Below are 27,945 nucleotides of genomic sequence, written 5' to 3'. Positions count from 1 at the left end.
GTGGGGCTAGGATCTGAACCTGGGCCCATCTGGCACCCAAGTCTATCTCCTCTTTACTTTTTTTGTTTCTTTGCCTATTTTTTTTTTCCTTTTTATTCCCTTCTTCATGTTTTGTGAGTCTAATGGAGATCATGAGGTGTCTCAGTGACAGCTATTGCATGTTTCACTCTGATCAGGGGGCTGACACCCATTGCCGATGACAGGCCGCCGTGAGATCAGGCAGGACAGCGTGTGAAGGCACTCGAGACATTCTTACAAGCTATACAGGCTGGGGGAGGATTCGTGGTGGGCACCCTGCCAGGAATCTGAGTTATCGGTTGTCTCCATTGGCAGGTTCGCCTGGAGTGGCCCACAGACTTAGCCATCAACCCAATGGACAACTCCCTCTACGTCCTTGACAACAATGTGGTCCTGCAGATCTCTGAAAACCACCAGGTGCGCATTGTCGCTGGGAGACCCATGCACTGCCAGGTCCCCGGCATCGACCACTTCCTACTGAGCAAGGTGGCCATCCACGCAACCCTGGAGTCAGCTGCTGCCTTGGCTGTCTCACACAATGGGGTCCTGTACATTGCCGAGACCGACGAGAAGAAGACCAACCGCATCAGGCAGGTCACCACCAGCGGAGAGATCTCCCTGGTTGCAGGGGCCCCCAGTGGCTGTGACTGTAAAAACGATGCCAACTGTGACTGTTTCTCGGGAGACGCCGGCTATGCCAAGGACGCAAAGCTGAATACGCCATCTTCCTTGGCTGTGTGTGCCAACGGGGAGCTCTACGTGGCTGACCTGGGGAATATCCGAATTCGGTTTATCAGGAAGAACAAGCCCTTCCTCAACACCCAGAACATGTATGAGCTGTCCTCACCCATTGACCAGGAGCTCTACCTGTTTGATACCAGTGGAAAGCATCTGTACACCCAAAGTCTGCCCACGGGCGATTACCTGTACAACTTCACCTACACGGGGGATGGCGATGTCACACTCATCACTGACAACAACGGCAACATGGTGAACGTCCGCCGGGACTCTACCGGGATGCCCCTCTGGCTGGTGGTCCCAGATGGCCAAGTGTACTGGGTGACCATGGGCACCAACAGCGCACTCAAGAGCGTGACCACACAAGGACATGAGTTGGCCATGATGACATACCATGGCAACTCTGGCCTTCTGGCAACCAAAAGCAATGAAAATGGATGGACAACATTTTATGAGTAAGTATCACCACAAGGGCATCTGACGGTTTTGTTTCATGAGATGTATTGTACGATTAGAGGTGAGTTGGTGGAGTGTTAATTTTTGGATAGATTTCATTTTGGCTCAGAATTTGGGATGCAAACCATTACCCACAATGTGTTCTGCATGTTCATATCACAGCGATTGCTCCTAGGAAGGAATATGATGTAGTGGAAAGGGCATGAGCTTGGCATTAGGAGACTTGGGCTTGCATGTCTCTAGGCCTCCATTGCCTCATCTGTACAATGGAAATACCTCCCCAACATCCCACAGGGAGGGAATGGAGATGAAACGTACTTGACAGAGTGCTAGCATCTTCGGATGACCACTTCCAGAAACAATGGCATGTTCCATGTAGATGAATTGCCCACCTAATCGAAGCTTACATCTTCAAGTTTCAAAACTTTTATTTTTTTTCATTTTAACCATTTTGGGTGGAACTTAAATGCTTTCCGTGCCTCCCTTCTCAAACCCATTATAGAGACATAATGAAACTTTTCTCTTTATGAGTCAAGATCATTAATAAGGAACAACCGCAATTGCGTATTACCCCGGAAGGGAGGACATGGGGCTACAGAACCTGCCCAGAAAGGGTTGTAAACTGTCCTTTGATCAGCTCCAGCGTGGCAGGGTATCATTTTACTGCTTCCTCCCTCCGCGTGGCGCTATGTGTTTCAGTCGTGGCACCCACCACGAGGAGCTCACTTCCCTTCCCCTCATCCAAGGTAGGGCTTCTTGAGGGGTGTGATCAGAAAAGCAGAAGTTTGGCTCATTCCAGCCCTAGCCAGAATCAAAGGCATGTGTATCTGAGCTCTTTATCTAGGAGCTATTGTAATGAATGGACTTTGTACCTTCTCTTTTTGCATTTTTTAAGATGTTTTTTCAAGGTCTTAGCCATGTTCCAAACAACTGAGACTACTGAATATGTGACCAGTAGGTAGGTATGCAGGAGGTGGGGAAGGAAGTAGCCTTTTGAGCACCAGAGATGGGCTAGGGATCACATTATTGCCTTTAATCCTCATAAGAGCTCTGGAAGACGAGTGATAGTATCCATTCTACAGAAATAGAAACTGAGGCTCAGAGATGCTCTCTGTTACATAGTGAGAACGCAGCAGAACCGGGATCACAACCTAAGTCTGTCTGATGCCAGAGCTCCCACTCTGTCAGCTCCACCCTGCTGCCTCCTGCTGAGTTTGTTAATCCCAAATGAACTTAAATTCTTGAACTGTAAATTTTTCTCAAGCTTGATCAAGCTTCAGTTTCTCATAGTCCTAGAATCCAAAGGCGAAAGATCTGTAATAGATTTTTAAATACAATTTGCACCAAAAAAAAAAAAAAAAAAAAAGTCACAGCAATTTATACAAAGTTCACTGGCTAAATTCCTGTCACCAAACAAGGGCCTTGTTAATTACAAAGAAAGACAAAGATCCAGGAAAACAGCAATTATCTTGATTAACTCATTGAAATGGAAATACACTCAGTAATTCAATTTTCCTCCGTTGCCCATTGGAAATCTCTTATACGTTACTTAGGCAATACAGGGGTTTCTTTGTCAGAGCAAGTCCGCACACTCAGTTAGTTCCCAGGGTCACTCCTTCAAATCCCAAACTGAATGCTTACATATCACTGCAACCGTTGTTCCCAACCAACCCTGAAATCTAAAACCATTTCCTATACCTACACCAGAAAGGATCCCATTCCCTGCTCCCTGTCTTCCTCAATGAAATATATAGTCATAGTAGTTTTATGAAGAAGAGAATGGTAGTGAATAATCACTTTTTAGAAAATGGTATTTGGAATTCCAAAGAATGCCCTGAGAATGGAAGATAAAAGCCCTAAAGAGAAACTTATTTATCTTGACATCCTACTGTGTGCCAAGATCTTTCCAATTTCATCTTCACGGCAACCTCAGACCAGAGAAATTACCATCCACAGTGTTTACAGATGAACAAACTGAGGCACAGAGAGATTAGGAACCAGTCTAAAATTACACAGTGATACATCGCAGGGCCAGAACACAAATCCGTGTTCTTTCACGGACACTGAGGATGTTCTCCTAAGTTCTCTGTGACTTCTCTGTATGGTAGGGAGAAAAATAGTATCTATTTCATAGGGATAGTCTGAGGTTAAAAATGTCAATGAGCTAAACCAATGTCAATGTGGAAAACGCAATGTCTTACTCATCAGCAGTTTGAAAGTGGTAACTGCTGCCGTCATCATCATCCTCCTCCTCCTCCTCGTCACTGCAAGCAATATGAGTGGATGTACCAGTAATTGCAGAATATTGTTTGGGCATGAGAGGTAGTACCCAGGAGCAACAGCAAGTAAACTAGTCAAAGGAGCAAACAAGAGTTATAATTAAAGTAGGTAGGAATTAGAACTCATGCCAGAGGAGCGGAATCAAATGTCAAGTCTGAGGGATCAAGGTAAGAACTAGGAAAGGGGTCAGGTCCCTGAGAATATCCAGACTGGGCTGGCAAAAGGCATGCAGAGTGGGTCAAGGAAAAATGGTTCAGCTCAGACTGTGAACAAAGCCAGGGTACAAGATAGCTATTTTCACTGAATGTTAGCCATGTGACTCAGGGGCTGGCTGCCTGGTTTCCAGACCTAGGTTTCAACCAGACAGAAATCAAGCTTCCCCTACTCTATTTCATGGCCATTATGAGGATCAACAAACTAAATAAATACACAAGGTAAAAAAACTTGCAAACTGTGAAGTTCCCAGGAAGTAAGGATGCAGTATTATCATTATTGTGGTGTTTCTTTTTTCTTTTTCTTTTTTTTAAGTAGGTTCCACACCCAGCACAGAGCCCAACACGGGGCCTGAACTCATTACCCTGAGATCAAGACCTGAGCTGAGATCCAGAGTTGGACGCTTAACTGACTGAGCCACCCAGGCGCCCCATTACTGTGGTGTTTCTTAGCATAGATTTTGACAGATTCTGCCAAAGCGCCATTGCTCTAGTGAATTTTCTACTGTTAGCTCCATGAGGCAGTTTAGTGGATTCCAATCCAAATGCTCTAATATTAAAAAAAAAAAAATCAGCCCAGGCTTGTGGGTAACATGGGCTGTTACCGAAACAAGTTTTAAGTTGGCTTTATTGATCCTTTCAACAGATTAAATAATTCATCTAACATAAACATCACACACTGCAGAGCAACTTGACTTAGAGAGTTCACAGTTCTGGGGAATGAAGCTTACCTTCCTCCCCTCAGCCCACAGGTCTGCTGGCAGAAAACCTCAAAGGACTCTGTAATGCAATCCTCATTTCCAGTGTGTGGCATCATTAATTTCAGATGTGGGCTCCTGGCCAGATGGCATTCAGTGGCTAAGAAAATGGCCTGGTGAGCATGACGCAGGTTCCAAAATTCGCTTGCTGGGTGGGCATGAGCAGCCGGCTTCCCTGAGTTTCATAGGGGTAAGTGGCTCTGGCATCCCATGGTGCCCTGTGGGTTCTATCATAGTTCTGCTCACACTAAATACTGTGAGACCCTAACTAACTGACCTCTGTCTCAAGCTCAGGGCTTGCCACCTCATAGGTGCTCAGTAAATATCTTATGAGTGAAATGTAAATACAGGGAAGGGAAATAAAGAAGGGAGGAAAAACACGCTGTAGTGAGAAGAGTATCAAATCCCAGCTCCAGCATTATCAGTGCACCCAGCAGGACACAGAATTCAACTCAGATGGTTCAAATAAAGACATTTGGCTTTGGGGTTTTGCTGGAGGATGTAAGAGCTAGAAAGTGCATCATTCCCAAACTTACAGTAGGAATAAGGTAGACAAATGGCAGATTCTTGAGTTTTCCTTAAACTCCTTCTCTAAGGTCACAGGGCAGCCACCTAACCAAATCCAAGGGGAGAAACTCCTGAAGAGAAAGACAAGATGTGAGCATTAGCTTCCTGGGGGTCAACGCAGCTGGTCGGAAGGGTTCGGCTAGGGTGGCTGGCAAATTTATGAAGGCCAAGTGTGTACTGGCGAGAGAGTATGAAGCCATTAGACGCTGCAGAAACTGAGTGGGAGAGCCCACATCCTCTTCGTAACTTCTCTCCACAGCCCGACCGGGGACTCTCAGAAAAGAGTAGGGAAAGATGTAAGAAAGCGACTACTGTGGTAGACTTGGGGGAGGGGCACAAATATCTGCCTGCTGGACCCAGACCCGACTCACCTTATTTCCCATATGGAACAAAAGCCCTAATCTGTGGAGAGTAGGGCAACTAACGCTGCCCTCCTCAGGTACTGGTGGAGACCCACTGCCACTGAATGAGGGAAGAGAAAAAAATTCTAGCCTCTGTTAGGAAGGGAGAGGGATATGTAATGGGCCCAGAATTACAGCAGGAAGAAGGGCAGGAGGACTGAAGAGGCCACACTCTGTTTGTTTGGGGTTTTTTTTAGATTTTATTCATTTATTTGTCAGAGAGAGGGAACACAAGTAGGGGGAGGGGGAGTGGGAGAAGCAGGCTTCCCACCAAGCAGGGAGCCGGATGCGGCGCTCGATCCCAGCACCCTGGGATCATGACCTGAACCGAAGGCAGGCACTTAACGACTGAGCCACCCAGGCGCCCCAAGGCCGCACTCATGAGACTCAGGGACACACGGATACATAAGACTGCAGCTTACTCGGAACCACGGAGAACTCTCTAGCTCACCACCCACTGCCATCAGTTAGCTAAAGAGCCAAACACAATAAGGGAAAGCAGAATACTACTGTGAAAGAGATAAAAGAGGGACAACAGCCTGGAAAGGGACCCTCCCTGAGGCACAGCACAAACAGGGGACCTAAAGCTTAGGATGGAGTCGACACTGAGAAAAAAAAAACTCCTCTGACAAACAAGTTGATTTCCCTAAACACAAGGTTTTGCTGGAGGAACTTAAAGCCTGTAATGCAGTAATGTTAGCCAAAGAAACATCAAACTTCAAGGCTAGCCCAGATCCTAAATTAACTCATACCCCTTCACTAAAGTCCTAGCAGAAGGAAACCCATACCCATTTCCACACATAAAACCTGTTACTTCATTCTCTGGTGTGCTACACAAGATAGTCAACTGAACATACAAAAAAGGCTTAAAAAAGCAACACACTCCCAAGAGACAAAGGAATCATCAGAACCATACTTAGATATGACACAGATATTGAAACTATCTTTCAGGGGACTTAAAATAACTGTAATTATGCTAAAAGCTCTAATGGAAAAGGTGAACGATATGAAAGATCAGATGGATAATTTCAGTAGAGAAATGGAAACTATAAGAAAAAATCAGGGCGCCTGGGTGGCTCAGTTGGTTAAGCGACTGCCTTCGGCTCAGGTCATGATCCTGGAGTCCCGGGATCGAGTTCCACATCGGGCTCCCTGCTCGGCGGGGAGTCTGCTTCTCCCTCTGATCCTCCCCCTCTCATGCTCTCTGTCTCCCATTCTCTCTCTCAGATAAATAAATAAAATCTTTAAAAAAAAAAAGAAAAAAAAATCAAATGGAAATCTAGGAATGAAAACCCTGTACCCCTGAAACAAATAATACATTACATGTTAATAAAAAAAAATTGGGGGGGGGGCGCCTGGGTTGGCTCAGTCATTAAGCATCTGCCTTCAGCTCAGGTCATGATCCCAGGATCCTGGGATCGAGCCCCGCATCGGGCTCCCTGCTCTGCGGGAAGCCTGCTTCTCCCTCTCCTACTCCCCTGCTTGTGTTTCCTTTCTCACTGTGTCTCTCTGTCAAATAAATAAAATATTTAAAAAAAAAATTTTTTTTTTAAAGAAAAGAAAACCAGGGGCACCTGGGTGGCTCAGTCATTAAGTGTCTGCCTTCAGCTCAGGTCATGATCCCAGCGTCCTGGGATCAAGCCCCACATTGGGCTCCCTGTTCCACGGGAAGCCTGCTTCTCCCTCTCCCTCTCCCACTCCCCCTGCTTGTGTCCCTGCTCTCGCTATCTCTCTGTCAAATAAAGAAATAAAATCTTTAAAAAAAAAAAAAGAAACGAAAACCAGTTACAGAAATGAAGAATGCCTTTGATGGGCTTATCAGTAGACTGACACAGCTGAAGAAGGAAGATGGGTCAATACAAACTACCCAAACTGAAATACAAAGAGAAAAAAGTAGTGAAAAAAAATACAAAACTTGGGCATCCCAGAGTTAGGAGGCAATATCATCTGGTCTAATGTGAATGCACAGATCTTCCTTGATTTAAAATGGGATTACATCCTGACAAACCTATTGTGAGTTGAAAACATTCCAAGTCAAAAATGCATTTTATACACCTAACCTACCAAACATCCTTAGCCCAGCCTACCTTAAATGTGCTTAGAACACTTACATTAGCCTACAGTTGGACAAAAGTATCTAATACAAAGCCTATTTTATAATAAAGTGTTGAGTATCTCATGTAATTGATCAAATACTGTACTGAAAATGAAAAAGAGAATGGGCATATGGGTACAGAATGCTTGTCAATGTATTGGTTGTTTACCCTCAAGATTCAGGTGGCTGACTGGGAGCTACAGCTCGCTGCTACTGCCCAGCATCATGAGAGTCTTACCACATATCGCTAGCCTGGGAGAAGATCAAAATTCAAAGTATGAAAAAATAAAAATAAAATAAAAGGCCAAAATAGTTTACTCTTTAAAAAAAAAGTTCAAAGTATGGTTTCTCCTGAGTTCATATCACTTTTGCAGCATCATAAAGTCAAAAAATCATAACTCAAACCATCGTAAGTCAGGCACCACCTATAATTCAAATTCTAAGAGAAGAGAAAAAGAACATGGCAGAAGAAATATTTGGAGAAACAATGGTCAAGAATTATCCATAAGTAATGATGGACAACAAATCACAGACCCAATTTCAGAAAACACCAAGGAGTACACACATGCACGCATGCACACACACACGCACGCACATATATCTTATGCGTATATTCAAAATACAAAAGAAAAAGAGAAAATCTTGAAAGCAGATGAAGGGGGGGCATTTTAGAGGAACAAAGGTAAGAATTACAGTAGACTTCTCATCAGAAACCATGCAAGCTGGAAGACAGAAATGTTGAAAGGGAAAAAACGGAAAAACAAAACACAAAAAACAAAAAAACCCTGTCAACCCAGAATTCTATACCCAGGAAAAATACCTTTCCCATCAAGAAATGTTTTAGAGGTAGAGGCAGGGATAAGGGAACCAATAAAGAATGGTGAGGCACCCAGGCACTAAAAACAGTGAACAACCACGACCATCCCTGAGGCTTAAGGGCAAGGTGGGGCAGGAATAGATATTGTTCCTGAAGCGCCCGGTGGGAGCCATAACCGGGAAGAAGAAGCTATCTCATAGAAACTATAATCTTGGACACATGCAGCCACTATTAGAAATATGGCACCGAAGGAGATAGGGAATAAGGAAAACTGCTCCTGACCTCCAGTCTCTTGCCAGTGCCTACCATTGACTGAATCCAACCAAAAGCAAGCCAGAAGGGGGGCCCCAGTGCTGTGGTCTGTGGGGGTCAGCTCCTGTGGGCCCAGAGAAAAGCAGAGAATGGACCTGAGGGGAGAAAGAATAACCAGCACACTGTCTAGCTCTGTGATGTTGTACACATGAGTGGCAGAGACCGGATTGAATCGCCGACCTCCCTGAATCCTTTCCACCAGATGCCCTACTTCAAGTACAACATCAGCAAGAGATAAGACCTACAGTGGTAGGGTGGGCCAGATCTTAGAAATCCCAAAGGCTAGAATTCATTGGCAGGACATAATTCTGTAGGAAATAGGCAGCAGGTATAAGTGTCCGTTGCAGAATCCAAAACGTACCCGGCTCTGGTACAGTTTTGGAGATGACAGTGTAGTAATGCCATCTGTTTTAGGGACCTGAGGCCAAGGGAACTTTCGTGTGCATGGGCTGTGAACCAACCCTATTTATTCACGAGGATATGATATCCAATTCCTCTCGTTGACAATGGTGGCATTTGAAACAGTCATAGATGAAACGCAAAAGTCACTTCTTTATTTTCCAACTAAAAAAATCCCAATCAGCAAAAGTTAGTAGCGGAGAGGCAATTTGACATTTTCCTCACCAGCTGCAACATAGTAAGTGGCTTGAGATGTGAAATATTGAGTGTGAAGAAGAAAGCCTTGCAATGTGTGTGAAGATACCTTTTAGCGATCCTCTTCTGAGAGCCAAGTTCACAGCAACTATATGAATGTTTTATGTGTTTTCTTTCCCCATTCTCCAAAGATGCTCCAGGAAAATGGAGTGAAGAAAAATCCATGGAAAGAAATAATGAAAAGCCAATCATCTGGCCATCTTGATCATGCCCCCCAGATGGAGGGTTGGCATCACTACAAAGTCAGTTGCCGTGGTATCAAAGCAAAGCACCTCGAAGAGAAAACCCATTTGAGGATTCCAGACAATTTTTTTCTTTAACATAGTGATGAACACAAAGGTTTTTCCCTGAAACTCCATCACTCTTAGGGGAAGCTTGATGAAAGCACACAGACTTTAAGGTCAGACAGACTTTGAATCTATATTCCTCAATGAGCCATGTGATCTTTGGCAAGTTATGTATCCTTTCTGAGCCTCAGCTTCACCAATTGTGAAATGACAGTAATAATGCCCACCTCAAAAGACAGTGATGAGCATGGTGCTTGGTACCTAAAAGGATATGAATATTCATGAGCTTTCCCTTCCCCACACAGAAGGGGGAGGTGAAAGGGGTGAAATTCTTAGTTTTTCTCAATCCATATCTTGAAAAAACAGTAATAAAATCTGTTTATTTACTTATTTATTCATTCATCTAAGAAATATGTATTGAGATGTATCTTTTATATTCTGGGTACTCTTCTAGGCATGAGAACACAGACAAGGTCTCTGTTCTCATGGAGCTTATATTATAGTAGGAAGAGACAGATAACAGACCAATAAACATGTAAATAAGATAATATGTATAATGAAGACAAAAAGATAATGTGACCAAGATGGGAGGACCTATCTATTTCAGGGAAGGCCTCACCGAAGTGATAACATTTGAGCTGAAATATGAGTAATGAAAGGAGCTAGCCACACCAGGATTGGAGGGAAGAGCATTCTCAGCAAAAAGAACAGTTAAGTGTGAGCAGCCTGAGCCTGGCTTGAGCTTTGGAGAACAGAAGCAGATGTAGTGGAACACAGGAAGGATAGAGGGGTCGGGTTCAAAGTGAAATCGGAAAGAGAGGCAGGAAGGAGCAGGTCCTTCGGCCAACATTCATTCACATTACTGAGCATCTACTATATGCCAGGCACTCTTCTAAGTTATGGGATACACCAGTGACCAAAGGCCCTTCTATCAGGGAGTTGACATTCTAGGGAAGGCAGTCTCATGGGGTCCTGCAGGCCCTGGTTAAAAAAAAAAAAAAATTGCATTTCACTTTAAATAGGTTACCTTGTTTGAACTTCACAGTATCTAAGATAGGTGTCACAATCTTCATTTTATAGAGAAGAAAACAGAGGCTCCCAGAGGTGATGGTATATGACCTGCCTAAAATCATATCATTTGTGATGTGATGGGGTTGGTGGTCGTGGGAAAGCAGAACTGAGTACCCATCCTCCTAGGGTTGCTGTGTTGGCAAGGGTAGAGCCTGTAGTCAAAGCCCAGAACGTCTGGCTCCGAAGACTTTGCCATATCAACATGTTCCTTCCTCTTGGTTAGAAAGAAAGAAATTTGCCAGTACTTCAAGTCAAGCCAAAACAGACACAAGTAAGCCATTGTCCGGAAGTCACCGGATCAGGGGGCCAGGGCTTGAGGCTGCCACCTGGAATCCAGAGAGTGCTGTGAACTGTCCCACCTCATTGGGAGGCACCAGGCATCTTTCTCTCAGCAGGAAGAGAAAGGACTCCACAGAGGAGGCAGGGGGCACAGGTGTCCAGGGCCCACTGGATGGGCAGCCCCAGTTCCTCCCCGCAGAGGAAGAAGCAGCAGTGTTCCGATGGAGTAATCACAGGTATGGATCAGGCTGCAGAGAGATCCGGTGGCGTTTCCCAAGCTCTAGAAGGCACTGAAATGAATGAATAAGAGACAAGAAAATTCTATAAATTGGCTGTTCTATTTGATGTTCATTTAATTAAGACATTCAGTCCCTCTAATGGAAAATGTGAGGAGTGGAAATTATTTTTTTTTGGCCATCTCGTATAAAATGAAAACCAGATCTTGAAGGCACGAGGCTTTTCATTGTATCTTCTTCAAGCTCAATTTAATTATGTATTGCAGGCCACCTTCAATAATAATTACAATTGTCTGCCTGTATGCAAAGACTCTTTCTGTCTTGGAGACCAAAGCTCTGGGGAGATGCCTACGGAGATTGGTGAAGGATCATTTAGTGAAAGCAGTTGTTTCTGTATTTGCGCATTCAGCAGATAAATATCATGTACCTACTGTGTGTCAAGCCTCTGTCAAGTCCTGCAGGAGATAGTGTTTGAATGAATCACGGTCTCCCCTTCCCAACAGAGCAGCAGAGGGGCCTCGCATAGCCAATCATGCATTCCTTTATTGTTCAAATAGCATTCCCTGCCCGTCTTCTCCCTGCCAGTCCCAGGGCTGGGGAAGAAGAGATGAACCGAGAGCCAGTCCTCCAGGGTCCCGTTGCTGGCAGGTGGTAGATTCCAGATTCCCAGCCTGCCTGACTCCACAGTCCTGTCCTGACTCAAGCACGCCCAGGCCGAAGCAGGCAACAGCTTGTACATGAGCTGTTACAATGCAGGGGACCCATTCTGTGAGGCAGCTGTGCCAGAGTATCACCGGGAGAAGGAACAAGAGAGAGACCAGGGAAGGCTTTACGAGGTGGCATTTGAGTGAGGCCATAGTAAAGTAGGATTGAAGTGACATCTGCCCTCTAATCTGGGATCTCCTTATCAATTCTTATCAGTAAGACTCTAAAACTCCTTTTTAAGTATCTCGCATGGCATAATAACATCTTTTGTATCTGGTTAGATTAGGAAATTACATAGTCTAAGTAAGTGGTCTCAGTAAAGAGTATGTATGTGGATAACAAGTGTTCAGAGAGCCAGACTAGAACAACATATACCCATCCCGTGAAACTGTTGAACTGAAATGGATCTTCCATTTTCATTCATTCATTAAGATGGCTCGGGATCTGACAGGACTCAGCCTACTCACAGACCACAGATGTAGCTAAGATGACCAGAGCAGAGCCAGTCTGGGGGTCTTGATTTGGGGCTCAGAAATTTGGGGTACCCTAGTAATATTTACTGAAAAGGCCTGGAGATTGATATTGGCAGATGTCCTATAAGTGAGACTCTTCCATAAATGCCAATAATTTATTTTTTTTCTTTGGGAGAGAGAGAGAGCGAGCACATGTGAGCCAAGGGGGAAGAAGAGGGAGAGGGAGAGAGGGGAGAGAGAGAATCTTAAGCAGACTCTACACCTGGCACAGAGCCTGATGCGGGGCTCCATCTCACGTCCCTGAGATCATGACCTGAGCCGAAATCAAGAGTTGGACATTTAACCAACTGAGCCACCCAGGCACTCCATAAATGCCAGTAATTTAGAAGGGCCACTTCCCCAAGATGGCCTTGTTCATGAGCTCTCTGTATGTGGCATTATTTGGATGGTCACTTTTCTGATTATGAAAATAATTCATGTTCATTATTTTAAAATCTTGGGAATATAAAATATCACCTGTAATTCTACCTCCCAGAGATAACCACTCTAAACATTTTTGTGAAATCCCTTCCTATTCAAATTTCCAGCCGCCGTAAGGAGTTGAAAAGAATACCATCTCCCCTAGAGTTAAAGGAAGTAGAGCTCTGAGAGCATCTCCAGAACAGAGAGGCTTTAGGACAAACCTTCCAGATCTTTATCCTAAAACTCACCCTCCTTCCTAGCAGCAGTCTCACAGAATCACCTCCTCACCCAGCTCTGAGGGGCACCCTGCACCTGTGACCCTCCGGTCCGGGTTTTAAGCCACATCGTCACCCTCCCTGATGCCAGACTGATGATTTCTTACAAGAATCTGACTCAGTGCTAAGGAAGAAATGAGAAATCATGACAAGAAGCAGGTTTCCAAAGCCCCTAAGGTGCCTGTAGGAGAGTCAGAAGGATTGATACAGCCCACACCCTTGCCCCGCCAAGCCCAAGCCCAAGGTATATGGTAGAGATCCCTGTGCTGCTTGCCATGTTGGAAAGGCTTCCGTCCCCCTTCCTCAGACCTCAGCAACAGATTCAACTGATCCCAGAGTTGGTCTTCGGTCAAGGACTGGGGTGAGTCATTCAAAAGACCTTTAACCAGCACTCCATCTGTGGCCGACTGTGCCAGGGTAAAGAGTGCCTCGGTCAGTCCCAGGCACAGGGACAGAAAGAGTTGGCAGAAGGCAGAATCCCTGCAGCACCCACATCTGACCTTGGGCAGAAAACTGCTCAGCCAAGGCCTGCCTGGTCTCACCTCCCAAGTCTCACCTGAAGCCGTAGAAGCCACAGCACCAGGGGTCCCAGCGGGAAGCCAGGCGCAGCTGAAGGACCACGGGAAGAGCCAGGACAGCGCTAAACACTCGGGCCTTTCACTTCGCCATCCCAAAATCCCTCGGGGCCCAGAAGCAGCTGTAGTAAGGGCAAAGCAGGGGGAAATGTCCAGTAGGGAGCCCCGGAGGCCATGGGGGAGACCTACAACAGAAGCCGTGTGCCAGCTTGAGCATGAGCAGAAGTCAGAAATACTGACATCTGGATGAAGACCTCTTTTCCCATTCACACACAAGGGCGAAAACGCTATTAAACCTACCTTTTTATACTCCAGCCTCCCGCAATTACAAATTATAACTGAAGTGTTAACAGCCTATTGCCTGCCACCTCTTGAGCACTCTGCCGTGCAGAGAGCCCACGCAGCGGACGCTTGCAAACGGACAGCACGGAAATGCTGGGCGAGGGCAGGGAAACAAGTGGGAGCCTGGAAGCCGATAGATCTGGGTTTGAATTTTGACTCCACCACACTTACTAATTGTGGGACCTTGAGCAGGTGACTTCACTTCTCTGAGCCTCCTCCAAAAAGGAGATCGTTTATACCTTTTAGACAAGTTGCAAGGGGTAAGTGAAAGAAGGTACGAGAAGCGCTGTGCTGTAGCACTGTAGGTGCTCAGTAATGGTAGGCATTTCTTTTATTATTCCCAGGAATGGAAAAGAGAATTAAGATTCAGTTTCATGCTTCCGAAAGCCCACACCAGAGCAGAGCTGTGAGTTGTGACGACTGCAGATACGTAACTGCTTGGTGCTGGCTGTGAAATCGAGGTGGGAAGGGGTTGCAAGATCCCATCCGTTTAGCCTCCTTATGTGGCAGCAGGATCCTGGTTTGGATTCAGAGCCCCCTTTCCCCAGGGTCTATAGCTTTGTAGGAAGCTCCATCTCTTGTGTTGTTCAGGAACAACTTGTATAACGGGTCGTCGGGTTTGGAGAGGGTATTCAAGCATCAAGTTTGGCCCCCTCACCTCTGAGAGTTCCCCAGCTCTGAGACCCCGGGTCAGCGGTCTCCAATGGCCCCCATCATCTTACCCCTGCATGGGTGGCTACTAGTTTGTAGCTACAGGCCACTCCTACATGTTCCCCACAGTAATCCTGAGAGGTAGGCAGGGCAGGGGTCATCATCCCCACTTTATGGAATTAGCAAAGGAAGACTCAGAGAGGTAAGTCATTTGCCTTACCTCTAGTCAGATATCAGCAGGTGGAGTCACTTCCTGAAAAACCGTGTGCAAGGAGATGGAGGAGAAATGACAACGTATCTAATCAGAAAGAAAAGCAGAACATACCCAACTGTGGCACAGGGTAGAACATACCAAGTTCCAGCAATAGCACCATTCTATTTCTGTTACTCAGAGCCACCCCTTGGTTTTCAGGTACGACAGCTTTGGCCGCCTGACAAATGTGACCTTCCCTACTGGCCAGGTGAGCAGTTTCCGAAGTGATACAGACAGCTCAGTGCATGTCCAGGTAGAGACCTCCAGCAAGGATGATGTCACCATAACCACCAACCTGTCTGCTTCAGGTGCCTTCTATACACTGTTGCAAGGTAAGCCAGGTGGGGGGCTTGGGGACTTCGAGGCAGAGGGGTGAAGGGACCCCTTTGGAAGAGGATGATGTGAGAAATAAGCTGCTACTAGAGCCACCCAAGAACAGGAAAGCGTCACAACTGGTTTCTCTCTGCATTGCCATCTAATGTGCAGAACACACCAGCCCGAGTCCTGTATATTCTCTCCCAGAAGCTTCAGAGTAATAGTCCATTGTCTCATCCCATTATCATCAGAACAAAGGGTAGAGAGTGCACTAGCTGCTAATCCAGGTGACCTCACTGTTCTGCCATTCTAATGGTTCCTACTCTCACCCTGCTGTGGGTGAGGACAAAGGACAATAATAATTACACCTAATCATGAAAGGGATCTAGGCATGGAGAAGTCTCTGCTGAAGCTCAGGTGAGAACAGTTTGTTCTTCTCTAGAAGTGCCTTCTCTAGGACTCCATAGAGAAGAGACCCTTCTTCTCTGCACCCATCAAATAATCCCTGGTATGAGCTGACCTTTTAGCTTTTGGTAAATCACAGTGACAAAACCTTGCTGTGAACTAACCATCTGCCTCAATTGTCCTCAGGGGACATGGTGACCCAGAGTGGAGTTTGTAGCTTTGTTGGCACTAGTAAGCATGAAAAAGAAAAAAGGTATCCCTAGGGAAAGCCTTGTTTGATTTCCTTCCCCTGCCCCACCCTCCTGATGGCTTTTGGTACTCCCAAAAGCTTTGACACGAGTAGTAAAAAGAGCCTTGGGCTAGGAGTCAGGGGCCCAAATTCTATTCCTGACTCTGCCACCACGTCATGGGTGTGGGGGCCCTCAATTTTCTCCTCGAGGAAGCGAAAGCAAGTTGAGGGCATGTTGAATTGTATGGGGCAAAGCAAGGAGCAGAAGCTCTGGACTGGACAGACCGGGGTCCCTATGCCTACTGTGTTGGTTTCTACCTGTGTGAATTGGGTGGAATCATTCTTCTCTGAGCCTCACTCTCTGGGTCTGGGAAACGGGGCTGAATTAAGATACCTGCCTCGTACCCGTTGCTCAGACGATCTCTTGACACACTGTACATAGGGTGACCACCACGGGCAGGACTCGTAGAATTACTCAGTACTTGTTGGATTACTGAACTAAGTATTTCATAACTGGCACTTTGGTTTACCATAAGAAAATAACTATATATTTTCACAACCGATTTTACTCCCAAACCTAATCCTGTGCCTATAAAGAAGCTCAAAGAACAATAGCCATTCTCAGAGAAAGAGAAATGATATCCTGCAGCTCCTTCCCCACCAGCACCGGTAGCATAGGTTGGGACACACCCCAGGTATTTATGCTCTGACTGCATTATTGCCAAAAGAAGGTACCAATTCCGAGCCAGCCAGGTTCTGCCTGGCCAAGGACAGCAGGGCCCCTGCTGGCTCAGACACCCTGTCCTTCCCTGGGGTTAAGAACTGTCTTATCCACTCCACACCTCTGAGCTGGCTTGCGGCATTTTTCTCAAAAGTTAGCGCAGCCTTTCATATATTTAGGCAACTTTTTTTAAATTCGAAAGTACCACATTTCCTCATTTTTAAAATGTACCATCGATTTAATAGCAACTTTTCAGCTTGGAGAGGAGGGGAGACACACTGCTCAAAATTCATACAAGGACTTAAGACACATTCCAATTTCAGAAACACTAAAGTGGGAAAAGGAAAAATGCCTCTCGGAATCCAGGAAGTACAGTACCTGTGTTTCCTCTCTGGTGCCCCTGCCAAGCTCCCTTTCCTTTCATACCGGGCTTAGACGCTCCGTTTGGCAGCCACCTCAGTAGAGTCTTCATAAAAAGCTCTTTCAGCTTCATCTTACGTCTGAACTACGGGAAGAAATAAGAAGCAGCTGCTAATGAGGGGCAGGCTTGGGGAGTCACAGCTCACATTAAATGGGGACCGTTTGAGACGGGCCTCTACAAGATACCATTCCATCCAAAGTCACCATTAATGGACATATGTGCATTCAGCAAGAAGCAGCTTTAAAAGATAAAATGACACAGACTTTTTCGCCGTTCAAAGGAAGTAAAATACAGATTGCCAGTGAATAATGCATAGCAAGTTTAAGGCAGATCTTAGGATTCTGTGTGTGTGTGAGAGAATGAGTGGGAGAAGGATGGAGGGGGGAAGGGAGTGGCAGAGGAAGTTCTCGCCCGTAAGGCTCAGGGAGGGTTTTCCTACAAAACTGTACCTTTTTTTTTTTTTTTTTTTTTTTGCTTAACATAGCCTGTAATAGATCTAGTCCAATCCAGCTAATGTTTACTGAGCACATACAATAATACGAGTGATAGCTAACATTTTGGAACACTTATTAAGTATAAAGTAGATTTTTAGTGTTTTACATTCATAGTCCTGTTTCAGCTTGCCACAACGCTATGAGGTATTATTAACATCTCCATTTTCCAAATGAAGACAGTAAGTCACTGAGAGGTTAGGTGGCTTGTCCAAAGACACACGCCTGGTAGGGTATTTAGACCCAGACAAAGAGGCTCCAGAACCCATTCTCTTAACCACTGGTCTAAAGGCCATGGGAAGCCACTGAAGACCCATGATCAGTACTAGAAAAGTTCACTAGGACAGATCTATGCCGCGGGGCAGTGGAGGTAGAGGAGAGAGGACAAGAGATGTACGTGACTGTGAATAGTACAGTGCCAAGCACATGAAACTAGTACTAGCTAACATTTACATAATACTCATTACATACCAAGGACTACTCTCAGCTCTTCATAGTCACTATCCCATTTAATCCTACGAGGTAAGAGTCCAGTTATTATCCCCAAGGTACAGATGAAGAACCAGAGGCGTGCGAGGTTAAGGAATTTGCCCAAGAGAGTGGCAGAGCTGGGACTTGAACCCTGATAGCCCAGCTCTGAAGGCCATGCTCTCCTTCTCTGGGCAGTTGTCCCTCTCGCAACGGGCACTTAGGTATTTGAGAGTGCCCTCATTACCAGAGTGGCAAGCCCTGAACCCCTCAGCTGCAGGACCACTAGTGAGGCCCATAAAGAGGCTAAGGGAAGAGGAGGCATTCGTTTTGACCAAGGAACTGGGGAAGCTTCTGGGGAGAGATGACAATTAAGCAGAGCCTTGAAGGGAGGACTTGAGCTGGCATTTATTGAAGAGAGGAAGCACCAGCTGAGGAAGGGCAAGAGGCAGAAGACTGAAGCACAAACTCAGAGATGTCTCCACTTTTAGAAAAGAACCATGTGCATTTTACAGCTGAAATGTACTCTTCTCCAGAAGTTTCTTTTAGCTAAAGATCCTAATTTAAATGTTTCAATCAGGTTTAAAATTTCAAAATCAGATCTATTTTTAAATCATTGGTATATCTATGCACATATATGTATAAATATATGACAGTGACTTCAAACATACATATGTTTGACATTTTGTCAATGACTTAAGTATTGGAGTTACTTCTCACCTTGTTATAAAGAATATTGTTACCCTGGTGTATATTAAGAACCTTAAAAATGTTCAACCCTTTGTTCTAGTAACTTAACCCAAAATGAAGACAATGATTTATCCAAAAAGTATATTTTTTAAGAGATGTAATTCACATACTATAAAATACACCCTTTTAAAAAAATTAAAAATATACAATTCACACTTTTAAAGTATACAATTCAGGGGGTTTTAGTATATTTACAAAGTTGTGCAATTATTAATGCCATCTAATTCTGGAAAATTTTTATCACTCCCAAAAAGAAAGCTCATACCCATTTAGCGGTCACTCCCCATTCTACCTTTTCCTCATTAACCTACTTTCTGTCTCTATCTATGAATTGGCCTATTCTGGACATTTCATATAAATGGACTCATTGATACATCACATGGTCTTTTGTGTCTGACTTCTTCCACTTAGCATAATGTTTACAATATGTTTATTTGCAGTGTTAACTTTGTAATTATGAAAAACTGGAAACAATATCTACTTGAAAGTTGGTTAGGTAAATTATGGATTTCCATATAATGGAATACTATGCAATCTTTAAGAGAAACATGAAAAATATTCAACAGTACAATACCATGAACAGTGAAAAACCAGAAGCAATTACTTTGAGCTATCAGTGTATTCAGAAATATCCTAAAGTCTAGGAATATACAAAATATTTACAGTGGCTTTTTTTGCGTATGAGATCATGGACGATCTCCCTCTATTTTCCTAGTTTTCTTCAATGATAGTGTTCCGTTTCCATAGTCAGAAAAATAAACCCATTTAAAAACACAGTTGCCCCTGATGTGCACCGCCCCCCGCCGAAGCCCATGCCCAGCCCTTCTGAGCAGAGCCGGTCCCTCTCCTCTCCTTCAGACCAGGTCCGGAACAGCTACTACATCGGGGCCGACGGCTCCCTGCGGCTGCTGCTGGCCAACGGCATGGAGGTGGCGCTGCAGACAGAGCCCCACCTGCTGGCGGGCACCGTCAACCCCACCGTGGGCAAGAGGAACGTCACACTGCCCATCGACAACGGCCTGAACCTGGTGGAGTGGCGTCAGCGCAAGGAGCAGGCTCGGGGCCAGGTCACCGTGTTCGGGCGCCGGCTGCGGGTGAGCAAGCCCCGGGGAAGGTCAGGTGGTCGGGTCGGGCCTCAGCCTCTGGAGCTCTGGAGGTCGCTGGGGTCGGGGGCGGGAGCGGGGGGTGGGGAGAATGAGAGAATGAGGACCAATCCGCAGAACCAGGCTCCATTCTCGAAACCAGCCCTGGGGGTAAAAGTTTTCCTGGGCTTTTTGCAAAAGGGGGAAAGTCAAGTAGGCGCCCCCCCACACACACCCATAATAAGTCTCGAATATCTTTTCAGTTGTTACCTGTGGAAAGAGTATTGGCTTTAGTGTTGGGCCTGAGTTGGGTTTCCAGCTTCTATCATACCCTGACTGAATCTGAGCAAATCCATAATGTCCTTTCATTCATCCAAAGCCTCAGTCTCATTGTCCAAAGGAATGGGAAGGATAAAATCAGTTTTACAAGTGGCTACGAGAATTAGAAATAGTATATAAAGTGCCTTGTGTGGAGTCTAGCACGCACTAAGTGGTCAGTCATACCTACTGCCGTCGTTGCTCCTGCCGTTCTCACCACTGTTTTGGTCGTTACTGTTATTCACATGGAGCTGTTTGGAACCTAAGCCCCATCCTGCGCTCTTTCCAGGCAGTTATCCCCTACTAAATGAGCACAACAACCCCCCCGCCCTCCCCATCAGCCGTCACCGCCAGTGGGTTGGCATGTGGGGCCTGGCAGTTCAGAGTGCTTTTCAGTATGTGGATGCCCTGAACCAGCCCGTTCTCTGCCTCACGCCCCATGCTTCTGGGGAGTGTCACCTCTGACCCATGCCAGGCCCCATTGCCTAGCTTCTTTTCCCTCCGGCTTTGGAATGGAAGGTGAGGGGCAGCGTGACAGCGAAGGAACTGGCCCTGGCTTTCAGCACAGCCCCTTGCAGATGCCTGGTGCTCTGCAGACACTTGCTGGGCTGAAGGGAACCACAGAAGTGAGATGTTCCTGACTCCTAAACACCACAGAAGCACCCTCATTCAGCACGGCTGGTGTCTCGACATATCCAGCATCACACAACGGGGACTCAGAAAGCCGGGCTTCCTGTGTTTCCTGCACGGCCAAGAACTCTGGCAAAAATCGAACGTGGGAAAGAGCCTTCCACTAGTTCCCTGAGGCAGGCCTCGCTGTCTGCGCTCTCGGTGGCCCGCCACCCTCTGCAGCCTCACGGAGCCCCCTGTCTGAATTCTCCGGGAGCCCCTCAGGCACGTCTGAGGCAATGTGCTAAAGGGGAAGTTTGACCTTGGTCTGATTCCTGCCTGGGCCTGGTTGTGTAGCCCCGAGCAACTGCTCTGAGTCTCCCCCTCCTCCGTGGAAACAAGACAATATATTCCAAGAACCTAGCCTGGTGCTGGTAGACCCCCAGGTGCTCAATAAACGGCGGCGATTAGTGCTGTTAGGACTTCCCGTCTGCGGCGTGAGCAGGACCAAAAGTTTCCCCGGCTTTAATTGGTCCCTCTCCCAGCCTGAGATTAACGGTGCTCCAGTCGGGTGGCCACGTCTCCACGTCCTCCCAAAATAAATGGCCACCCACAGTGGCGGCATGTGGAATTAGAATGTTAGCCGGGTGCGCCTCCCCATAATGGAGCTCATTTTTTATACAACTGGGAACTTTTTTAATAAAGAAAGATGTAAAATAATCTCATTGCCGCCACTGCCGAGCACAGGAAGCATTAGGCGGTTCCCCAGTGAGCTGCTTAATTCAATTTTATTAATTTTGCCACAGAGGTTTAGTTCCCCTTCACTAGGGGTCCTTCAGGGGACGAGGGGGGCAGCTGGCTGGGTGGCACCCCTTTGGGGGGAGTCGCAGGGGACCTTGCAAAAGAGGCTTTGAAATGTCCCCCATCGTTGGTGGGGGTGCGGACCCTGCATCTTCCCTTGCCCTCCCGGCAAAGAACACAGCTTCAGTCTCCAGCGCCTCCAATTTTTCATGGGAATTGTCTGCCACACTGTTTTTGCTCTGCAATTGTGTTTGATTACCCCTGGGAAGGCAACCTTATTACAACCAGGCCATTCACAGCTGAAGTTGTCTCAGCATCATTATAAATCCTTATTTTCAAGGTTTAAGAATTTGTTTGGAGAGAAGGGGGAAACATGTCTCTACTTTCCCTGAGAATGACCATGATCATTTGCTGCCTTAATGGAAATAATTGCAATCATTAATTCAGGACCTTCTAGTTGCCCAGAACTCCACTAGGCAGTTGACTTAGGCTTCTTCAGTCCTCACAATATCTCGGTTCGGAGGAAGAAACTGAGATTCAGAGAGGCAACGGCGCTTGCCCAAGGTCACACAGAAAAGCGGTGGGTCACAGCACTGAGGCTGGGATCCTGGCCTTACTTTCTAGACCTGAGCCCTTTCACCACACAGAGCCCTCCAGGGCCTCCCATTACCACGGCCCACATGTGCGCTTTTGAGTCACGAGACCTACATTGTCTGCTTTCCTTACGACTTGTCAGACTTAACCAGTGACGGATGGAAGAGTCACAAAGTGTACCCAGCCAGAGGGGGCCAGCATTTTAGCTTCAGAGTGCCTGGCAGTATTTCAGGGGCACCCGGTGCCTACGGGGTGGATCCCAATACGGAAGTAGGCCCCTGAAGTCTATTTCTTTATTAAACTATGAAGAACCCTGACTTACTACTACCCTTGTGGGAGCCCTGATCCTGCAAAGGGGTTCCTGATCCTGGAGGCAGGAGCAAAATGTCCCAAAGCTAGGACTGCGTCTGTCCCCGGGCACATAGAAGCTGTCCTAGACTCAAACGCACATGGCCTCCCAGGGCCTCCAGGAAGAAGACAACACCTTGGCAGCTGACCAAGGTAACCAGGAAGCCTTAACTATGGTGGCAGAGGGCAAGCGAGATGCAAGAGGGGATGAGAGGTCCAAGGCCCCTAAAAGGGACAGACACACTCAGAGGACCCCTGAGCATTTGTCAGCATGTGGCCGTAGTGAGAGTCACATCCGGACGCAGTCACTCACCAGCCAGGAGATCTGGAGGAGGCCCCTTCATGCCCCTGAGCTTTGGTCTCCTCAGTGCCAAACACTAGCACATTGCCTGGCACATGAGAAATGGGGTCACGCATGAATTTGCTGCACCCACCTGGCCTCTCCCCTTTTAGGAGAGAGTCGAGAGGGATCTGCCTTTTTGTCCTCATTAGAAGAATCCCATTAGGAGACGATATGGATTGTCTTCAGGACAAGCCACTGTTGGCTCAGCACCCGCATTGTCTTTGTTCTCACGATAGTCCTATGTAACTGGCATTGTTATTCCCATTTGACAGATGAGGAAGCATCACAGAACTGACAGGTGACAGAGCCAGGACCCAAACCCTGTGTGTTCACACCCATGACCTGTGCTGCCTCTTCTACTCAGGACCTTCTCACACCGAAGTTTCCCATGCCCAGATTAATTCGCTCTTTCCTCCTGCCCCTTCTCCAGGTTCACAACCGGAACCTCCTGTCCCTGGACTTTGACCGTGTGACCCGCACCGAGAAGATCTATGACGACCACCGCAAGTTCACCCTCCGGATCCTGTACGACCAGGCAGGGCGGCCCAGCCTCTGGTCACCCAGCAGCAGGTTGAATGGCGTCAATGTGACGTACTCCCCCAGGGGTCATATTGCTGGCGTCCAGAGAGGCATCATGTCGGAGAGGATGGAATATGACCAAGCGGGTCGTATCACATCCAGGATCTTTGCTGACGGGAAGACGTGGAGCTACACATACTTAGAGAAGGCAGGTGTCCGTCTCCCCATCACTGGCCTTACCATCCAGAAGGCCAGTCGTTGTGGCTCGACCCATGGCCAGGCCCAGCCTGCTGACTTCAGTGGGATGGATTAGACCCATGTGGTCTCTGAAAGGAATTGTTCGGAAAAATCTGCAACAGGGGACCGGGGAGCCCGACAGGCATCTGGGTGCATTGTAGTGCTGATCTGGCAGGTGGGAGTTTGGCGGCAGGAGAACGGGCAAGCCCCACATGATAAACTAGAGCTGGGAAGAGGCCCACTGCTAACTGGTCTCACAGAGCAGGACTCAGGGTGCAGACCCAGGCAGGGGTCTTCCCCCAGATCTGGGGCACACCTTGTGATCTGGTCACAGAGAACAGGGCAGAAGCCTAGCAATCAGTCCTTAAGCAGGAGGTAATTAATCCTGAGCTTTGAATGGTGAGCGTAACTTTAGTAAATCCCTTCTGCTTCAGGTCAGGATTTATTGCATCCCAGGGGCTAGGAATCAGAAAAGCCCTGAAAGCAAAAGTTGGTCCCAAACAGGAGAAAATGGGAGCTTTGCTGCTGAGAAGCCTCTAGGTCTGTTACCTCCTGACTTATTCCCAAAAAAGAACTGCACCTCAGGCCCCCATTCTGGTACCCACATCTTTACTTTGTTTCCTGCTCACGGTCACCTGCCCAGAGCCCGTGCTGTGCTTGGTCTGTGCTCAGTCTTCCCTGCCGTGCTGGGTGAGCATCTCCAAGAGCCGTGTTCTGTGGTGGTGCTAAGAGAGACCTTGGAGGTCATCCGACATACCTAAAAGCCCAACCCAGAGGGGGAAGGAACCTCCCCGGGGCCACACAATAAGCCCACTGTTAGGAATCAGGTTCCCCCATTCCCAGTCACCGCCCACCCCACCCCAGCGTGGGCCTATGACCTGTTTCCTACATAAACAATCATGCAAAGCTTTAAATGCCTTTCTCAGATGTGGTCCTTATCCCATGGGCCACGTGGAGTCCACAGAAGTTATTTAGCAGGCAGGAGATAACTGTCAGGCTGTGTTTCAGCAAAATTGTTCTTGCTTGAGTAGGGAGACTGATTTGAGAAGGAAGCTGAAGCAAGGAAGCCAGGAGAGAGGCTGCTGCCATACTCCTCATCAGTGTTCCCGACCTTTCTCACACACCAGCACCCACTGAAGTCATCACTTCTGTACCACACAAAGGGGCAAACAGACAAGGCTGCCCACCGTAGGAAGACAGATGGCCCAAGTGCCAGGGCCAAGGGCTGAGAGAAATCCTTTTTTTTTTTTTTTTAAGATTTTGTTTATTTATTTATGAGAAAGAGAGAGAGAACACATGAGCGGGGAGGGCCAGAGGAGGAGGGAGAAGGAATCTGAAGCAGACTCTGCACTGAGCGCCGAGCCCAACTGTGGGACTGGGTCCCACGGCCCCGAGATCACGACCTGAGCCGAAACCGAGAGTCGGACACCCAGGTGACTGAGCCACGCAGGCGCCCCAAGAATTCCTTAGCTTAGCACATTTGTATCCCCACTGCAGTATCCTGGGGCACACTGGTTAGAAAGCTGTGGTTTGGGCATAACTTAGGAGAACCACCGGTTTCCTTGGCCGTTTATTCCTCTCCTCTAAGTCTTAGGCACACAGACTTACCCTTCCTCCCCACCACCCTCCTCTCACGTCTTTGTTGTCCTCTCCCTCCAGTCCATGGTGCTGCTCCTCCACAGCCAGAGGCAGTATATCTTTGAGTTCGACAAGAACGACCGCCTCTCCTCTGTGACGATGCCCAACGTGGCCCGGCAGACCCTAGAGACCATCCGGTCTGTGGGCTACTACAGGAACATCTACCAGCCACCCGAGGGCAATGCCTCAGTCATCCAGGACTTCAGCGAGGACGGGCACCTCCTCCACACCTTTTACCTGGGCACCGGCCGCAGGGTCGTCTACAAGTATGGCAAACTGTCCAAGCTGGCTGAGATGCTGTATGACACCACCAAGGTGAGCTTCACCTATGACGAGACAGCAGGCATGCTGAAGACCATCAACCTACAGAATGAGGGCTTCACCTGCACCATCCGCTACCGCCAGATTGGGCCCCTGATCGACCGCCAGATCTTCCGCTTCACCGAGGAAGGCATGGTCAATGCTCGTTTTGACTATAACTATGACAACAGCTTCCGGGTGACCAGCATGCAGGCTGTGATAAATGAGACCCCGCTGCCCATCGATCTCTATCGCTATGATGACGTGTCAGGCAAGACAGAGCAGTTCGGGAAGTTTGGGGTCATCTACTATGACATTAACCAGATCATCACTACGGCGGTCATGACCCACACCAAACACTTTGACGCCTATGGCCGGATGAAGGAAGTGCAATATGAGATTTTCCGCTCCCTCATGTACTGGATGACTGTCCAGTATGACAACATGGGGCGAGTAGTGAAGAAAGAGTTGAAGGTGGGACCCTATGCCAATACCACCCGCTACTCCTATGAGTATGACGCTGACGGCCAGCTCCAGACGGTCTCCATCAATGACAAGCCACTCTGGCGATACAGCTATGACCTCAATGGGAACCTGCACTTACTGAGCCCCGGGAACAGTGCGCGGCTTACCCCACTAAGGTACGACCTCCGAGACCGCATCACTAGGCTGGGTGACGTGCAGTACAAGATAGACGAGGATGGCTTCCTGAGGCAGCGGGGCGGGGATGTCTTCGAGTACAACTCTGCTGGCCTGCTCATCAAGGCGTACAACCGGGCCGGTGGCTGGAGCGTCAGGTACCGCTACGATGGCCTGGGGCGGCGGGTGTCCAGCAAGAGCAGCCCCAGCCACCACCTGCAGTTTTTCTATGCAGACCTGACCAACCCCACCAAGGTCACCCACCTCTACAACCACTCCAGCTCCGAGATCACATCCCTCTACTACGATCTGCAGGGGCACCTCTTTGCTATGGAGCTGAGCAGCGGTGACGAGTTTTACATAGCTTGTGACAATATCGGGACCCCTCTTGCTGTCTTCAGTGGAACGGGCTTGATGATCAAGCAGATTCTGTACACGGCCTATGGGGAGATCTACATGGACACCAACCCCAACTTCCAGATCATCATCGGCTACCATGGTGGCCTCTACGATCCACTCACCAAGCTCATCCACATGGGCCGGCGGGATTATGACGTGCTGGCTGGTCGCTGGACCAGCCCAGACCACGAGTTGTGGAAGCACCTTAGTAGCAGCAACATCATGCCTTTTAATCTCTACATGTTTAAAAACAACAACCCCATCAGCAACTCTCAGGACATCAAGTGCTTCATGACAGGTGAGGATTGGGGCTCGGTCAGAGGACAGGACCCACTACAACTCTAGTCATCTGACATGATTGTCTTCCTTGAGAAAGCTGGTATGGGGTAACAAGAAACATTGGCTTTCTCTTACAACAGCGTTTTCCAAAGCATTTTTTAAGAAACATTGGTTTAGAGAAATATCCTGGAAAAACTGGTACTGACATCAGATTAATTTAACAGGGCAACCACCATTCTTAAAATTTAATAATACATTGCAGCTTATGAAAGGCTCTGAGAAGTCCTATAGTAAAGAGAACTGTTTGATACATTTACCCACGATTTCTCAAACATTTGCCCATGAAACCCCTTTACCCACTGTTTCTCAAACATTTGAGCATAAAACCCCTTTTTTCACCATGAAACCCTAATATTTCACTGGATACACCCCTGAGAATACAGTTTGGGAATTTCTGGCCCAGAGATCAGGCTGGCTATGAGTCCCCAATAAGGTGGATGAAGGTATAGCTAAAGAAAAACAAATTCAGTTTTCTTATTTGGGATGATGTAATGGACAGTCACGCAATTTACTTAACTTCCCTGAATTCCAGTTTCCTGATCTGTAAATTAAAGTTAGAACCTGACACTGGTAAATTAAATATGCACACTGTAAATCCTCAAGCAACCAGTAAAGAATAAAACAGAGACATAGCTAATTAGTCAATAGTGGAAATAAAAGTGAAGGCTAAAAAAATATTCAATCAAAGAGGGGAGGAAGAGGGGATAAAAAGAGAAAGATGGTTGCAAGGGCGAACTGAGATACATTTAATAACCTGCCTAGCACAGTGCCTGGCTCATGCTGATTAACTTTCTTCTTCCCGGATTTAAAAAGTGGGCTTTGTTTTCCATGACTGTGAAACCACCTGAAATATCACTGTCCCCATTGGTCACACATGCCAGAAATGTCTCCAGCAGCCACAGTCCAGCCAGCAAGCAGCCACTAGCAGGCCAGCCACGAAAGACCCCCAGGAGTCAAAGCAGCTACGGGGATTCAGGTCTGGATAAAGCCAGCACTTTTTATAAGAGAGACTTTGTTGTTGGCACCACCTGGGCACCTCCCGACATGCAAACCTGGTCATCT

The 27,945-nt window shown here is 47.2% G+C and overlaps 1 protein-coding gene across 12 annotated transcripts in view; it reads left to right on the top strand.

The window, feature by feature from the left end:
* Nucleotides 1-27,945, top strand: part of TENM4 (teneurin transmembrane protein 4) — a 711,025-nt gene that overhangs the window by 671,319 nt on the left and 11,761 nt on the right. For all 12 annotated transcript variants that reach the window (XM_081798927.1, XM_081798926.1, XM_081798930.1 and 9 more), the window contains 5 exons: nucleotides 334-1,211; nucleotides 15,077-15,249; nucleotides 19,576-19,811; nucleotides 23,243-23,539; nucleotides 25,228-26,842. In XM_081798927.1, coding sequence (XP_081655053.1) covers nucleotides 334-1,211; nucleotides 15,077-15,249; nucleotides 19,576-19,811; nucleotides 23,243-23,539; nucleotides 25,228-26,842 — 3,199 coding nt within the window. The remainder of the gene's footprint in view (nucleotides 1-333; nucleotides 1,212-15,076; nucleotides 15,250-19,575; nucleotides 19,812-23,242; nucleotides 23,540-25,227; nucleotides 26,843-27,945) is intronic.

This window comes from Leptonychotes weddellii, chromosome 11, assembly GCF_054177405.1.
Source record: "Leptonychotes weddellii isolate Sample4059 chromosome 11, ASM5417740v2, whole genome shotgun sequence".
Lineage (NCBI taxonomy): Eukaryota > Metazoa > Chordata > Mammalia > Carnivora > Phocidae > Leptonychotes > Leptonychotes weddellii.
This window is presented reverse-complemented; position numbering and strand designations above follow the sequence as displayed.